General features: G+C 40.9%; 1 protein-coding gene across 10 annotated transcripts in view; it reads right to left on the reverse strand.

The window, feature by feature from the left end:
* Window positions 1-241: 241 nt before the first annotated feature.
* Window positions 242-17,690, reverse strand: part of LOC118153609 (uncharacterized) — a 55,291-nt gene continuing 37,842 nt past the window's right edge. For 6 of the 10 annotated variants that reach the window (XM_078364733.1, XM_078364739.1, XM_078364710.1 and 3 more), the window contains 3 exons: window positions 11,434-11,640; window positions 9,814-9,947; window positions 6,994-9,292 (listed from right to left, as the gene is read on the reverse strand). In XM_078364733.1, coding sequence (XP_078220859.1) covers window positions 6,994-7,812 — 819 coding nt within the window. In that variant the 5' untranslated portion in view covers window positions 7,813-9,292; window positions 9,814-9,947; window positions 11,434-11,640. Of the gene's footprint in view, window positions 9,293-9,813; window positions 9,948-11,433; window positions 11,641-17,690 lie in introns of all 10 variants that reach the window. The other 4 variants (XM_078364724.1, XM_078364717.1, XM_078364737.1 and 1 more) reach the window with 1 other exon arrangement.

The following is a 17,690-nucleotide window of genomic DNA, read 5'->3' on the forward strand; positions in this document are numbered from 1 at the left end:
GCTAAATCTGTCACTGGTGGATTATATTAAATTCAGTGGAGGCTTGTTTCTGGATTTGGCAGTAGGATTATTTCCTGAGGCACTTGGCTGCCTGAGATTTAATAATTTTTACAATATTGAACCCAGTGAGGGTATTATATATTTATTATTATATATTATATAAACAGATGTAATATATTTATATATCAATATATAATTATATAAATACATATTTATTCTATATTTTTTATGATCTAGTATATATTTTATTTTATATTTATATTATATATATACATATTTTGCATGTATATATATTTTTGAGACAGAGTCTCACTCCGTCACCCAGGCTGGAGTGTAGAGGGCAGTAGCACGATATCTCAGCTCACTGCAACCTTTCCACCTCCCAGGTTCAAGTGATTCTCTTGCCTCAGCCTCCCAATTATCTGGGACTACAGGCGTGCACCACCACGCCCGGCTTTGTGAGTGTGTGTGTGTGTGTGTGTGTGTGTGTATTTTTAGTAAAGACAGGGTTTCACCGTGTTAGCCAGGATGGGCTTGATCTCCTGACCTCATGATCCACCTGCCTCAGCCTCCTAAAGTGCTGGGATTACCGGCATGAGCCACCACACCCAGCTGAGGTTATTATATTTATATATCTAAAGGAAGAACTCTTTAGTGCCCAGAGTTTTTACTCACTTAATGCTGAGATTCTCTGATAAAGCAATCCAAAAGATAAATTTTTCTTTAACACAAGTTGTTTCTGACACTTCTCAAAAGAATACATACAAGCAGTCAAGAAACAGATGAAAAAAAAGCTCATCATCACTATCAGAGAAACGCAAATCAAGACCACAATGGGATACCATCTCACTCCAGTCAGAATAACTATTATTAAAAAATCAACATATAACAGATGTTGGTGAGGCTGCAGAGCAAAAGGAATGTGTATACACTATTGGTGGAAATATAAATTAGTTCAGTCACTGGAGAAAGCAGCTTGGAGATTTCTCTAAGAACTTAAAACAGTCTACCATTTGACCCAGCAATCCCCTTACTAAGTATATACCCAGAGGAAAATAAATTGTTCTATAAAAAAACACATGCATTTGTGTGTTCATCACAGTGCTATTCACAATAGCAAAGACATGGAATCAGTGTAGGTGCCCATCAATGGTGGACTGGATTTTTTAAAATGTGATACGTATACACAATGAAATACTATACAGCCATAAAAAAAGAATGAAATCATGTCCTTTGCAGCAACATGGATGCAGCTGGAGGCCATTATTCTAGGTGAATTAATACAAAAACAGAAAACCAAATACCACATATCCTCACCTGTAAGTGGGAGTTAACCATTGAGTACATGTGAGCAAAATGATGGGAAAGACACAGCGGGGACTATTAGAGGGGTTAGGGAGGAATCATGGGTTGAAAAACTATCTACTGGATACTGTGCCTACTATCTAGATGACAGGATCCATACCCCAAACCTCAGCATCATTTAATATGCTCGTGTAACAAATTTGCACATGTATCCCTTATGTCTAAAATAAAAGTTGAAGAAAAAAAATCAGTTTCCAAAAATTAAAGCAATATGTAAAAGTCAATAATAATATGTAGAATAACTTTATGGTAGAAATAAGACTTTCAAAAATAGACTAATTCTTCAAGGACAAGTAAAGAATATTAATTCAAATAAAATTTAAAGTTTCATGTTTTAAAGAAAGAAAAACTTTGCTGAGAGGTGATGGTGTCCAAGTAGGCCATCTGCATGTATTTCGACTATCATTTTGTCTTTTTTCCATTCTTAGAGTTATAGTCAGAAGATATTTTCAATATGCTAAAATTTAACAATGATGCATAGTAAATGTTAAGGTGAAGCAAAGACATGTGGTCATATCTTTGTAGGGCATATTATAGGTTACTTTTAGAGTTTATTTTTTATTAGTAATAGTCATCAACATGTATTTTAAAACAGCTCAGGCTTCCTTGCCCAATATATAGCTTGCCAAATGCAAACTGAGAATTATGGCGTTAAATAATTCTATAGGGACCACTGAAAAAGAGAGAAGAGAAAGAGGGAGAGAGAAGAGGGAATAGATGTGGTTGGAATAGGTCTACTACATTTTCACTATGGAAACGGCAGACTTCTAGGCTTCTTTAAAGAAGTCAGCTTAATCACAAATGCAGATATTAAAATGAGCTTATTAGTAATGATAGCAAATGATTCCCAATGCATAAACCTCATTAATGACAAAAAAGCAAAAGTTAGTGGTAAAGGTTTTTTTTGTTTGTTATTATGAAAAAAAGAACAAATAAAAAAGAACTTTGACACAGAATGTTCACATTTGCCAAAGTTTTAAAAATAAATACAATCATCAAACGTTTTTAGAATAGACATGCCAGCTCAACTTTGCCTCGAAATTTTGAAATAGAAACATAATCTTTCTTCAATTTTGCAAAAGTTGTCTTTTGTCTTGTTTTATTTTTTTAAATCAGTGCTATAGTCTTAAGCCCAATTCAAGTGACTATGATGGTCTCATTTGCATGAATTTGAAGGTTTGCAGAAAAGATAGTTTTCGTATCTTTTTTCCATTTGTATGGGTCTGTCGGGGGCGGAGAGATGGGCAGCAACAAGAATCGGGTGAAGAAGTACAAGATAATGGCACAATGCCTCTTTCACCAGTGGTTTGTCTATTCTACGTTTAGGTTAATATTTCTAAATATGTGCCTCAGTTTTTCTCTCTATGAAATAGTCAACAAACTGTGTTTTAAGGAGACTGAAATCTGACCAGAACTGAAAAGGTGACCCAATATATTCTTTTCTACCAGGAACCTTTCCTGGTAATAACTCAAATTCTGTCCTGCTTTCTAATGCGATCACTGCCCAGTGTGGACTTCCATGGTGACACAGCTCTGATGACTACTACTTGGAGTCCTTTCTGTCTAGAAAGTTCCTTTAATATTGTTCTTGAGTGCTTATCACAGCTGCTTGGCTGTGGGACTGCAGAAACCTGAGGGACTGAACTAGTAGTTCTTTGGGGGCACTGGAGTACTATTTAGCAAACGGATGCCATTTGCAGATACCATTAATTTGGCAAGTGCTGAAAAGTAAACAGAAAAGAAATTAAGTAAAGGTACATTGGTTCTTAGACATGCATGGCCTTTAGTTATTGTACTACGGGGATTTAAGAGGGCTCATGCGTATTCCCAAATGCCTGTATTTTCCCCAAAAAGATGTTAACTTACTGAAAAACAGCTAAAGAGTTAGTAAAAGATTTTGAATTGCTTGTGTGGGAGACACTAAGTTTTCACAAAGCAGCTTTGCATCCATTTTTGTCAAGAACCCTCAATCTCATTCATTGTGGCAACATGCTCAACTCCAAGGAATAAAACACGTGGCTAGCCAACCGTGGCTAGCCTGCTTCCCTTTTCTAGAAATTCACTTCCCCTGCTTTCCTTGAAGATATGTGCAGCTATTGGACCCAGTTGCTTTTTAAAGCAAGGTCTTGGGCAGGTGGTGGGAAGTACAGTGTGGTAAAAAATGCTAGGAGTTTTCTTTTCCTTTTTTTTTTTTTTTCCGTTTTCCTCCTTGATAAAATGACAATCCATTTCTGCCTGGCCTCTTTCTTTCTGTGGGACATCCTTATAAGCAAGAGATGCTTGGAGTTATGGAAGTCCCCACCAGCTGCACAATAAGAATAGAAAAAGCCTGAGTTTCTAAGTCATTACAGAGCCACTCAATAAGCCTATAATAACCTCCCTCCAGACATTCCAAATTACACAAACAACCAAAACCCCAACATAATTTTCTAAACTAAGCTACGAGTAGTTGGCTACTCTGTTACATGTAGCTGAATGTGTCCTAATTGATATGCTTAGGTATTTTCTAGGTGTGAACAAAAAGGAACGTTACCTATCCTTAGGGAAGCTTAACTCAGGACCTCCATGGACACACATGTGTTGATGTGTGTCCTTTTAATCTTCTTCATTACTTAGTAAAGCCCTTAGTGATAGAAAGCATGCCTTTTACTCTCTTTTAATATCTTGTCTCTAAACATGGCACCTAGAGTGAGATGCTTCAGAAATAATCAATTAAAATGTCCCAGTAATGTCAAACAATTTAGGATCACTGCAACCAGCCTCTCAAAGATATCTGTTTTTGCTGTCACAACTTCAAAATACCTTTTTGTTCAAAGGGAAAAGCTAGTTAAGCCAGGCCTTAGCTCTCAGCAGGTTTTGCATTTGAATGCCAAATTTAAAAATGTGATCATCCCTATTCAACAGAAAACTTATTGTGTGTGTGTGTGCATGTGTGTGTGTGTGTGTGTGTGTGTGTCTTTAAGGAGTTTTCAAACTAATGGAAGGACAGGTTTGCAGAGATTAAAGAAAATGGTGGCTCAAGTGGTCAAATAAAAAAAAATGGCATGATACCAGAAAGAAAAAGGAGTTACTTTAGCCTGAAATGCTTACTTACTCTTTAAAGTGTTGGGCTGTGTCTGAAAAGTAGGTAGGTTTTTGGTATGTAAACATATACTGGGTTAATGTGGGGGTGAATAATGAGAATTCCAATTAAAGAAAATAGAGCAACAGCATGAATTTTTGGTGAAATTTTTAATACAAAAGTAATAGGATAAATGGCTTTTTGACATCATATCATTGAAGACCCTGTAAATCAGGCTAAGAACATTGTCCTTTGTTAAGGAACAAAAATAGAAAATTGTCTATGGTTTGTGGTCAAAGAATTATGTTCATATGATTTGATGCATGTTGTAGAAAGTTGCACTATGGAAGAGATATTATTAGCAATATGAGCACAAGTTCAGAGGCTTTACAGTCTAAGAAGACAGTGATGAAAGTTTAAGCATGGGGCACGGCAGAGAAGTAATTTAATCCCTTTACTTTTTTTTTTCTGTTTTCTAGGACCAATTATAATCTGTAAATTGGATAATTTTAGAAACTTTGTTGAGAAGCAACTCATTGATTTTATAAATTAAATGGATTCTAGAAGCTTGAAAACATTAAGGAACAAGGTAGAAGATTAGCCAGGTGCTATCTATACACGGTTGCATTTCACATGCCTACAACAATTGCAAAGTCATCTGAAGAAACCTAGCACTAAATCCCAACACGATTCCTGCTGAAGAAACCACCATTAAGTCTAATACCAAGGAGAAGTACAAAATTTAGATTTTTTTCCTATCAAGATTTCAGAAAAGTACTGAGTCATTAGATTGATCTCAATAACTTCCTGAAAAAAAGCATCTGTATTAAACCCTTATGAATTTAAATTTTTTGAGAATTTATATATATATATGATCTCCTCTCACTTGATAAATAAATGAGCTGCAGTAGCAGTCTCCTTAAAAGAAAAAATATTGCAATGTCATTCCTCCAGCCTTTTCAGCAAGAGTCAATATTGAAACCTGAGGTAAAACAGCCAAACAATGTCAAAAGTAATGTGGGTATTTCTGTTATTTCTCAGTTCCTCTCCAAAGGGACTGTGCTGTCTCAGGGTGCATGGGCGATTTTGTGGCAAAATTAGCCAACCCAGGATCCACTTAAAGGCACTTGTAAAGGTAAGAGCATGGCTACTCTGCAAGCTTTCTAAAAGACAGGTTCTAAGAAGTGCAGGTTTACATGTACAAGCTACCCAAAGTGAGGGGTTTTCTGAGATAAACTGAAGAAGAAAAGTCTAAATCAACCTTCTCTTCAAAATAAACAAGACACATCAATTCAAGAGAAATCACAGACACAGATACGTGGCATTTCTGCCAAATACATATTTACAAACTATAGGCCAGACGTTCTGAGATGCCACTGACACCCTGGCCATGTGTCAAGATTTCTACTTAGTGACATTTGCAGGAACCAGGTAGCAAATTGAACCTCACATGAAAGGAATGAAATATGGAAATGTAACCTGAACCACAAATCGCATTTTTCTTACAGGACAAAGTAAAATCCCCAGAGATCTGTGGATGGCTTTGTGTACTTATCTAAGCCATTTTTCTATAATAAAATATTCACATTTCAGAAAGGCAAAGGTGAAGCAAAGTAGTAGCAAAATGGCAAACATGTTTAAACATTCACAGTACTCTGGTGTCTATTCATAACAGCTCAGGAGCCAAAATCGAAAAACAGAATTAGATCTGGCTTCTCTCTCAGACGGTTCGATGATGATTCCGCTGATGCTACAGAATTCAGGGAAAACTTCTCCAGCCAGTCAAGAGGACCAGGCAATTTGTAAAGACTTAGGGCCGGGCGCGGTGGCTCTCGCCTGTAATCCCAGCACTTTGGGAAGCCAAGGCGGGTGGATCACGAGGTCAAGAGATTGAGACCATCCTGGTCAACATGGTGAAACCCCGCCTCTACTAAAAATACAAAAAATTAGCTGGGCATGGTGGCGCGTGCCTGTAATCCCAGCTACTCAGGAGGCTGAGGCAGGAGAATTGCTTGAACCCAGGAGGCGGAGGTTGTGGTGAGCCGAGATCACGCCATTGCACTCCAGCCTGGGTAACAAGAGCGAAACTCCGTCTCAAAAAAAAAAAAAAAAAAAGACTTAGACTTCCCGTGAGCTCCTCCCTATGGCTGACACGGTGACAAGAATTATCTCCCAGCTTTCATGATTTCTAATCCTGAACGAAACCATGCCCCTCCTGAGACGATGCGTTTGAGTCACCTTCCTCCTAACTCTTCAGTTCTCTACTAAGGGGACTAGCAACCAAGTAGCCAAACATTCAATCCTTCACACACTCATCTCCTCAGCTCCTCACTTGGGCAGAAGAGCCAGGACTTTGCCTCTCGTCAACCCTGTGAAATAAACCACTTCTTCCGACTCGGGGATACTTCTCAAAGAAAAGAAAAAATTCCTTCCTTCTTTATGCATGCATTCTTACACATGTGCACACACTCATTGGTCTCTACAAAGAAAAAAATGTCAAACTCGCTGTTCGACAGGATTTCATTCACAATCCTTTCACAAAGTGGTAGTCGTTAGCCAATTACTCTTCAAACAGAAAACACACACACACACACCCCACGCGCGCTCGTGCACACACCCAAACCTTGAGGAAAAAAATTTGTCAGGCGCCGAGAAAGTACAGGGTGGAGAGTACACGGGCCCCGGTCCCGGTCTCCGCTCCCGGGCTGAAGCTCCCTAAGGACGCGCTGGGAACCGCGCTCCACTAGGGACAGCCCGCAGCCCCCGCAAGTGTCGGCCCTCACCTCCTGACCCCGCCCCCTCCGGGGCTCGGGCCGCGGGGTCCGCAGAGGGTCTGGGGTGGGGCGCGCGGTCATCTGCTCTCTCGGAGCGTTCCGGAGCGCGCGGGCGCCACTTACGTGCCGGGACCGAGCTGCAGGGCGCTTCCTGGCGGCCCGCCGACAACCGCCCGAGCGCAGAAGCACTAGCGCCACAGCCGCGAGGACCCCTCGGCGAGGCTGATCCTCCAGGACCGCCGCCCTGGCTGTGCGCGGTGCGCAGTTCCGGCTCCGCAAGTGCGAACCCAGCGCAGAAGTTGGGCTCGCCAGGCAGAAGTTGGTGTGCGGGGCTTGCGGAGCTGGCGCGGTGCGTCTCTCCGCGGAGGGAACTGCAGCAGCTCGGCCCCACCAGGCGTCACAGGCGGCTGGGAGCGTGAGGGGAGCGGCCGGGCGAACCCCAGAGGCTGGGTGGCCACTGAGCTCTGCCTGCTCCTGCTCCACCGGGAGCGACTGAAACCGAGTGCCCAGCGGCCTGGCAGCCCCCGCAGCCCCGGTGCCATGGAAACGCGCTCGCCGCCTTCCCGCCCCAGCCCCACCGGGCGTCCTCCACGCCTGCGCCCTCCTCGTCATCCAGGCAGGGCAGGGGCTGGGCGCTGGGACCTGGAAGGGCAGCTGGGACGCAAAATAAGGGCTTCGTTCATTACTCAGCCTAACTCTGCTCCCACCTCTTCCTACCCGCCCCCTCCCGCACGCACTCTAATCCCGCCAAAGAGCCACAGCAGCCCAGGCTTTTTCCCTTAGTGCATCAGCCGGCTCAGAACCAAACCAGCTGTGCACAAGCAGAGACCACAAGAAGGCTGGCTGACTTTTGATTGTCTTGTTCTGCTTGCTTCCCACCCCGAGTCTGGGGAGTCAGTCAGAACACTAGGCTGAGGGAAGTGGGAACCAGTTGGCAGTTGATTGAACCAAATCTGCCAAATCGACAGTTGCAGGACACATTGCCGGCTCATCCAGAAATCCTCCTCACTCAACAGGGGGTCATCTCTCTTCGTTTTACTTGGCTATAAGCTCACCCCCTTTAGGCATCAGAGTTAAAAGGAGCAGCCAACGCTTTTACAAACTTAATCCCTCCTTTCCTTCAAACCAGCTCCTCTCTCCCCCAAATATAAGGAGGAGCAGCCAGCCGTGGCCCCTCCAGAGAACAGCTTCCGCTCCTGCTCGGAACAGGAAGCTCAGGGTGCGGGGCTGCCCCGCGCAGCCTGGGACCCACAGCCAAGCGCAAGGCAGTCGCCAGCAGCTCAGGCCGTAGGCCGTGCCTCTGCCCGGTGCCAGCTGCTGTCTGGAAGGCAGCAAACCTCTGGAATATGTTTCGTGGAAATAAAAATATATGGTGCATCGTGCCCTCCAACAAAGGACAGTCCAGGCTCCGAAGCCATATCTAATGTTTATCCGTGAAAAATATGGATCAATCCACAGTGGGAAGACTTTTTTCTTTGAACCCTAAACTTACCCCAAGTGGCTCTCCAGTAACTCATTCATAGTAAAATACTATACTTAAAGTGGCACCACCTGATTTCCTTAGTTCTGGGAGCCCTAAAAGGACTTTTCCCAAATGGTTATTTGGACTCCCTCTTGTCCTGCATATTTGAAATAACCATCTGGCTCTTAGTTTCCGTCTTTTGAGCCTTTGTTCCCTTTTCCTTTTTGTGTGTGTGTGTGTGTTTTCCTGTTTTTTTCTATAACTGAAGCAGCAATTGAGCTTTTTTTTTTGAGGCGGAGTCTGGCTCTGTCGCCCAGGCTGGAGTGCAATGGCACGATCCAGGCTCACTGCCACCCCCGCCTCCCGGGTTCAAGCGATTCTCAGCCTCCGGTATACCTGGGACTACAGGTGCGCGCCACCACACCCAGCTAACTTATTGTATTTTTAGTAGAGATGGCGCTTCACCATGTTGTCCAGCATAGTCTGGATCTCTCTACCTCGTGATCCGTCGAGGTAAAGCCGCGGACGCGCTTCGGCTCCCAAAGTGCTGGGATTACAGGCATGAGCCTCCGCGCCTGGCACAACTGGGCTTTTACAGAAGGGATTGGGAAGCAAACTCTCGTTGTTTCTCTGAAAAGATAAAAAAATACAGGTGAGCTAAGAACCAAACTACTCCTGAATTCTTCAGCATTCTGTGACTTTGCTCTCCTTGAGTCTCAGAGTTTGGAATTTATGCCACCCTACAGTATTTTTTATTTCTCTGAGACATATCTGTATTTTTTACTTGTTTTAAAATTGAACTTTAGTAAAGTGAAAACGCAGTAAGTACAAGTACATAACTAGACATCTTTATCTTTTGACAAATATCTTTAATGAACATAATTTTCGAGTTTTTTCCACAATAGAAATCATTACTTAACCCCCCTTATTTATTTTTAAAAAAGATTCATTCTGACTTCTCTTTCTAAATGCCAGATGTGTATCAACCAGGCCTTCTCTAACCCCAGAGACAGTGGACTTGGTGACAGTGCTTATATCTACTGTAGAGATGCATTGTAACGTGGCTAACTCTAGTTAGTACTGTTATTAACAGGCCCAGCATAGGCTGCTAAAACACATTGACAATTTAAAAATAGATTTTTAACTCTTACTTGTAACTGGTACTCAACCTCTTTGCCACCTTTTGTTAACAAGTAACAAAGTTGATTGCTTAATTTCACTTCTTTTTCTTCCCTCTTCTAGTGAGTTGCTAATGAATGGTGAAATAACCAAGGCAGACAAGGCTCTGTGGAAAAGAAAAGAAACTGGGTAAGACACAAAAATGGTGACTTCTGAACTGAGAGTACTAACTATATATGGTGGGTCTGTTTTTCTCCCCATCTGAGTATAACTATACGTAAAAAAAAAATCCTCTCCATTGATTCGATTTTTCGTTTGTCTTTTGGATGGAATGTAAAGACTCCAGATTGTTTTAATACAGTTGCGTATTAATTATTTTAATAAAAATGTATAGGATACCTAGAGATGACAGTAAAGATTAATAGGACCCTGAAATTTCTTGTTACTTGCTAAGCTTTTATTTGCTTCTCAACTAGTTTTAACTCTGCTCAGATGTATCTTCAACCAATTTCATTCCCTCCTGAAATGTAAAAAGTTTCTAAACATTCTCTTTCATAATATCACTGAAACTCTTGCATAAATGATACATCACATTTATTACAAGGCTAAATTTTACGTAAACCACAGCTAATATTCAAAACTATTTTAAAAGCTAAAGAATAATGGAAATTCAGGAATGTATGTAAATCATCTGATTGCATAGTTGTTTAATAAAGGATCACTTAGGCACGTGAGAAGTAAGCACATTGAAAATCATAAATTAGAAAATTTTCATTGTGTGTACATTAGTTTCAAAACACATTTTTACTATAGATGAATATTTAAAGCACTTAGGATGCTATGGGATAAATATGATTAATGTATAGCTCAAAAAGTGAGATTTATTTCAAATTATTCTAGCATGGGTAATCATATGAACACAATGTCGTGTAAGCAACATCATTAAATGAATTATACTCTTCTAACATAAGTGTTTAACATTTTGCCATGAACTTGAAAACAGTGATATGAAATCAACTCCCCTTCTGTAGGATATTCATACAATTTTGAAATAACTGGTTATTTGGTTTGATTGCTTGGGTATGCTATTCTTTAACAACAATGTATTATGAAACCTGTTAGCTATAATCTTCCATATTAAAAGAACAATGCAATTTGGTGTTTGGTGGTTGTTATGAACACACAAAATGAAGGTAGACACAGACAAATAATTAATTCTGCCTTTATTGTCAAAGAAAAAGAAATTTTAAATTTAACCAAGAGCATGAGCCAGGTACACAAAGAACCAATTTTAAAAATTAAGAGAAGGAAAAAAAAGTTTTGTTGATGACATCCCTTACTTGGACATAAATATTACAGGGAAAATCCGGAAACATTATCAATTGAGTTTTATTTTTATGAATGATCTTTCACAATCGTAACCTAGACAGATTCTTAAAAAAGAGTTAGAAATTGCAGACTAAAAGGATCTAAACATTCTATCTAAAGATTTTATGGGGGTCCTTCAGTGGGAATGCCATATGCCACTTCACTCTCCCTCCAGACCTGCATCAAAGAAGTAATAAATCGAACCAGCTTCTTTCTTGTTAGGAAGGGGTGGGGTAAGCCAATTTAATGCTTTATGTCTGCTGGTTGTAAAAGGGGATGCTTACCTAAAAAGAAATACATTCTGACCAGATGTTCTCAAAATCTTCCTGAGTTCCTGCTTAAAACTTCACAGTTACCAAATACTTTTTCTCATTTGTCTTCTTCTAATTCAGAAATTGTTGATCCATGGCCATTCAACAAGCAGGTGATACAAAAGCCTTCCAGCCAAAGCATTGCAGTCTTATTCTCCTGCACACAAAAACTTCCAGTGTCTATACGGGGACAGGAAAAAAGAACGGGCCACTTCATTCAGCAGGTATTGTAGGTTGAAAGAGAAGGAGGTCAGAAAGCAATTCTTTAAAGGACAGCTTCTGTCACTTGAAAGTGTAATAAATTGCCATTATAAAAATGCCCACAAACACTAATAAGCCATGCACATTGAAATCTTGATGTCAGGCAAAATAGAATGAAATTCATCCAGGAACCAACTGAGATTGTTGCACCAAGATATGAATAATCATTCTCTGTTTTTTTTTTTTTTAATTTTTTATTGGATTATAGGTTTTGGGGTACATGAGCAGAGCATGCAAGACAGTTGTGTAGGTACACACATGGAAGTGTGCTTTGCTTTTCTTCTCCCCTTCACCCACATTTGGCATTTCTCCCCAGGCTATCCCTCCCTACCTCCCCCTCCCACTGGCCCTCCCCTTTTCCCCCCAATAGACCCCAGTGTTTAGTACTCCCCTTTCTGTGTCCATGTGTTCTCATTTTTCATCACCCACCTATGAGTGAGAATATGCGGTGTTTCATTTTCTGTTCTTGTGTCAGTTTGCTGAGGATGATGTTCTCCAGATTCATCCATGTCCCTACAAACGACACGAACTCATCATTTCTGATTGCTGCATAATATTCCATGGTGTATATGTGCCACATTTTTCCAATCCAGTCTATTATCAATGGGCATTTGGGTTGATTCCAGGTCTTTGCTATTGTAAACAGTGCTGCAATGAACATTCGTGTACATGTGTCCTTATAGTAGAACGATTTATAGTCTTTTGGATATATACCCAGTAATGGGATTGCTGGGTCAAATGGAATTTCTATTTCTAAGGCCTTGAGGAATCGCCACACTGTCTTCCACAATGGTTGAACTAATTTACACTCCCACCAACAGTGTAAAAGTGTTCCTTTTTCTCCACATCCTCTCCAGCATCTGTTGTCTCCAGATTTTTTAATGATCGCCATTCTAACTGGCGTGAGATGGTATCTCAGTGTGGTTTTGATTTGCATCTCTCTGATGACCAGTGACGATGAGCATTTTTTCATATGACTGTTGGCCTCATATATGTCTTCTTTCGTAAAGTATCTGTTCATATCCTTTGCCCACTTTTGAATGGGCTTGTTTGTTTTTTTCCTGTAAATCTGTTTGAGTTCTTTGTAAATTCTGGATATCAGCCCTTTGTCAGATGGGTAGACTGCGAAAATTTTTTCCCATTCTGTTGGTTGCCGATCCACTCTAGTGACTGTTTCTTTTGCCGTGCAGAAGCTGTGGAGTTTCATTAGGTCCCATTTGTCTATTTTGGCTTTTGTTGCCAATGCTTTTGGTGTTTTGTTCATGAAGTCCTTGCCTACTCCTATGTCCTGGATAGTTTTGCCTAGATTTCCTTCTAGGGTTTTTATCGTGCCAGGTCTTATGTTTAAGTCTTTAATCCATCTAGAGTTAATTTTAGTGTAAGGTGTCAGGAAGGGGTCCAGTTTCTGCTTTCTGCACATGGCTAGCCAGTTTTCCCAACACCATTTGTTAAACATGGAATCCTTGCCCCATTGCTTGTTTTTGTCAGGTTTATCAAAGATTGTATAGTTGTATGTATGTTGTGTTGCCTCCGGTGCCTCTGTTTTGTTCCATTGGTCTATATCTCTGTTTTGGTACCAGTACCATGCTGTTTTGATTACTGTAGCCTTGTAGTATAGTTTGAAATCCGGTAGTGTGATGCCCCACGCTGTGTTCTTTTTGCTTAGAATTGACTTGGCTATGCGGGCTCTCTTTTGGTTCCATATGAAGTTCATGGTGGTTTTTTCCAGCTCTGTGAAGAAAGTCAATGGTAGCTTGATGGGGATAGCGTTGATTCTGTAAATTACTTTGGGCAGTATAGCCATTTTCACGATATTAATTCTTCCTAACCATGAACATGGAATGTTTCTCCATCTGTTTGTGTCCTCTCTGATTTCGTTGAGCAGTGGTTTGTAGTTCTCCTTGAAGAGGTCCCTTACGTTCCTTGTGAGTTGTATTCCAAGGTATTTTATTCTTTTTGTAGCAATTGCGAATGTCAGTTCGCTCTTGATTTGGCTTTCTTTAAGTCTGTTATTGGTGTAGACGAATGCTTGTGATTTTTGCACATTGATTTTATATCCTGAGACTTTGCTGAAGTTGTTTATCAGTTTCAGGAGTTTTTGGGCTGAGGCAATGGGGTCTTCTAGGTATACTATCATGTCGTCTGCAAATAGAGACAATTTGGCTTCCACCTTTCCTATTTGAATACCCTTTATTTCTTTTTCTTGCCTGATTGCTCTGGCTAGAACTTCCAGTACTATATTGAATAGGAGTGGTGAGAGAGGGCATCCTTGTCTAGTGCCAGATTTCAAAGGGAATGCTTCCAGTTTTTGCCCATTCAGTATGATATTGGCTGTTGGTTTGTCATAAATAGCTTTTATTACTTTGAGATACGTTCCATCGATACCGAGTTTATTGAGGGTTTTTAGCATAAAGGGCTGTTGAATTTTGTCAAATGCCTTCTCTGCGTCAATTGAGATAATCATGTGGTTTTTGTTTTTGGTTCTGTTTATGTGGTGAATTACGTTGATAGACTTGCGTATGTTGAACCAGCCTTGCATCCCCGGGATGAATCCTACTTGATCATGATGAATAAGTTTTTTGATTTGCTGTCGCAATCGGCTTGCCAATATTTTATTGAAGATTTTTGCATCTATGTTCATCATGGATATTGGCCTGAAGTTTTCTTTTCTTGTTGGGTCTCTGCCGGGTTTTGGTATCAGGATGATGTTGGTCTCATAAAATGATTTGGGAAGGATTCCCTCTTTTTGGATTGTTTGAAATACTTTTAGAAGGAATGGTACCAGCTCCTCCTTGTGTGTCTGGTAGAATTCGGCTGTGAACCCGTCTGGACCTGGGCTTTTTTTGTGTGGTAGGCTCTTAATTGCTGCCTCAACTTCAGACCTTGTTATTGGTCTATTCATAGTTTCAGCTTCCTCCTGGTTTAGGCTTGGGAGGACACAGGAGTCCAGGAATTTATCCATTTCTTCCAGGTTTACTAGTTTATGCGCATATAGTTGTTTGTAATATTCTCTGATGATGGTTTGAATTTCTGTGGAATCTGTGGTGATTTCCCCTTTATCATTTTTTATTGCATCTATTTGGTTGTTCTCTCTTTTATTTTTAATCAATCTGGCTAGTGGTCTGTCTATTTTGTTGATCTCTTCAAAAAACCAGCTCTTGGATTTATTGATTTTTTGAAGGGTTTTTCGTGTCTCAATCTCCTTCAGCTCAGCTCTGATCTTAGTAATTTCTTGTCTTCTGCTGGGTTTTGAGTTCTTTTGATCTTGCTCCTCTAGCTCTTTCAATTTTGACGATAGGGTGTCAATTTTGGATCTCTCCATTCTCCTCATATGGGCACTTATTGCTATATACTTTCCTGTAGTGACTGCTTTAAATGTGTCCCAGAGGTTCTGGCATGTTGTGTCTTCGTTCTCATTGGTTTCGAAGAACTTCTTTATTTCTGCTTTCATTTCGTTGTTTACCTAGTCAACATTCAAGAGCCAGTTGTTCAGTTTCCATGAAGCTGTGTGTTTCTGGGTCGGTTTCTGAATTCTGAGTTCTAACTTGATTGCACTATGGTCTGAGAGGCTGTTTGTTATGATTTCTGTTGTTTTGCATTTGTTGAGCAGTGCTTTACTTCCAATTATGTGATCAATTTTAGAGTAGGTGTGATGTGGTGCTGAGAAGAATGTGTACTCTGTGGATTTGGGGTGGAGAGTTCTGTAAATGTCCACCAGGTTTGCTTGCTCCAGGTCTGAGTTCAAGCCCTGGGTATCCTTGTTGATTTTCTGTCTTGTTGATCTGTCTAGTATTGACAGTGGAGTGTTAAAGTCTCCCACTATTATTGTGTGGGAGTCTAAGTCCTTTTGTAAGTCATTAAGAACTTGCCTTATGTATCTGGGTGCTCCTGTGTTGGGTCCATATATGTTTAGGATCGTTAGCTCCTCTTGTTGTATCGATCCTTTTACCATTATGTAATGGCTTCTTTGTCTCTTTTGATCTTTGTTACTTTAAAGTCTATTTTATCAGAGATGAGAATTGCAACTCCTGCTTTTTTTTGCTTTCCATTAGCTTGATAAATCTTCCTGCATCCCTTTATTTTGAGCCTTTGTGTATCCTTGCATGTGAGATGGGTTTCCTGTATACAGCACACTGATGGGTTTTGGATTTTTATCCAATTTGCCAGTCTGTGTCTTTTGATTGGTGCATTTAGTCCATTTACATTTAGGGTTAATATTGTTATGTGTGAATTTGATACTGCCATTTTGATGCTAAGTGGCTGTTTTGCCTGTTAGTTGTTGTAGTTTCTTCATTATGTTGAAGCTCTTTAGCGTTCAGTGTGATTTTGGAATGGCTGGTACTGGTTGATCCTTTCTATGTGTAGTGCCTCTTTTAGGAGCTCTTGTAAAGCAGGCCTGGTGGTGACAAAATCTCTGAGTACTTGCTTGTTCACAAAGGATTTTATTCTTCCTTCACTTCTGAAGCTCAGTTTGGCTGGATATGAAATTCTGGGTTGAAAGTTCTTTTCTTTAAGAATGTTGAATATTGGCCCCCACTCTCTTCTGGCTTGTAGTGTTTCTGCCGAGAGATCTGCTGTGAGTCTGATGGGCTTCCCTTTGTGGGTGACCTGACCTTTCTCTCTGGCTGCCCTTAGTATTCTCTCCTTTATTTCAATCCTGTTGAATCTGACGATTATGTGCCTTGGGGTTGCTCTTCTTGCGGAAAATCTTTGTGGTGTTCTCTGTATTTCCTGCAATTGAGTGTTGGCTTGTCTTGCTAGGTGGGGGAAATTTTCCTGGATGATGTCCTGAAGAGTATTTTCCAGCTTGGATTCATTCTCTTCGTCCCCTTCTGGTACACCTATCAAACGTAGGTTAGGTCTTTTCACATAGTCCCACATTTCTTGGAGACTTTGTTCATTCCTTTTTGCGCTTTTTTCTCTGATCTTGGTTTCTCGTTTTATTTCATTGAGTTGGTCTTCGACTTCAGCTATTCTTTCTTCTGCTTGGTCAATTCAGCTATTGAAACTTGTGTTTGCTTCGCGAAGTTCTCGTATTGTGTTTTTCAGCTCCTTTAATTCATTCATATTCCTCTCTAAGGTATCCATTCTTGTTATCATTTCCTCGAATCTTTTTTCAAATCTTTTTTCAAGGTTCTTAGTTTCTTTGCATTGATTTAATACATGATCTTTTAGCTCACAAAAGTTTCTCATTATCCATCTTCTGAAGTCTAATTCCGTCATTTCGTCACAGTCATTCTCCGTCCAGCTTTGCTCCCTTGCTGGTGAGGAGTTTTGGTCCTTTCTAGGAGGCGAGGTGCTCTGGTTTCGGGTGTTTTCCTCCTTTTTGCGCTGGTTTCTTCCCATCTTTGTGGATTTGTCCGCTGGTCGTCTGTGTAGTTGCTGACTTTTCGTTTGGGTCTCTGAGTGGACACCCAGAATGTTGATGATGAAGTATTTCTGTTGCTTTGTTTTCCTTCTACAAGTCTAGCCCCTTCGCTGTACGACTGCTGAGGTCCGCTCCAGACCCTGCTTGTCTGGGGTGCACCTCTAGTAGCTGTGGCACAGCGAGGGATGCTACCAGTTTCTTTTTCTGCTCTCTTTGTCCCAGGATGATGCCTGCCTAATGTCAGTCTTTTGAATATAGAGGGGTCAGGGAGCTGCTTGAGAAGACAGTTTGTACTTTATAGGGGTTTAATTGCTGAGCTGTGCACTCTGTTGTTCATTCAGGGCTGTTAGGCTGCTATGTTTGATTCTGCTGCAACTGAGCTCATTAAAAAACCCCGTTTTTTTTTTTTTTCTCAAATGCTCTGTGTTGAGGGGTTTGGGCTTTATTTTTGGATGTCCGATCAGGTGTCCTACCCAGCTAGAAGGCAGACTAGCCACTGTTTGGTTGCCGAGGCTCCGCCCTGCTGTTGTGTGATTCATGCTGTTCCTGCCGGCTCTGCTGTGGTCTCCGCCACGCCCTGCGGCGGAGTCTCTTTGTTGTA

This window comes from Callithrix jacchus, chromosome 1 (genome assembly GCF_049354715.1).
Source record: "Callithrix jacchus isolate 240 chromosome 1, calJac240_pri, whole genome shotgun sequence".
Lineage (NCBI taxonomy): Eukaryota > Metazoa > Chordata > Mammalia > Primates > Cebidae > Callithrix > Callithrix jacchus.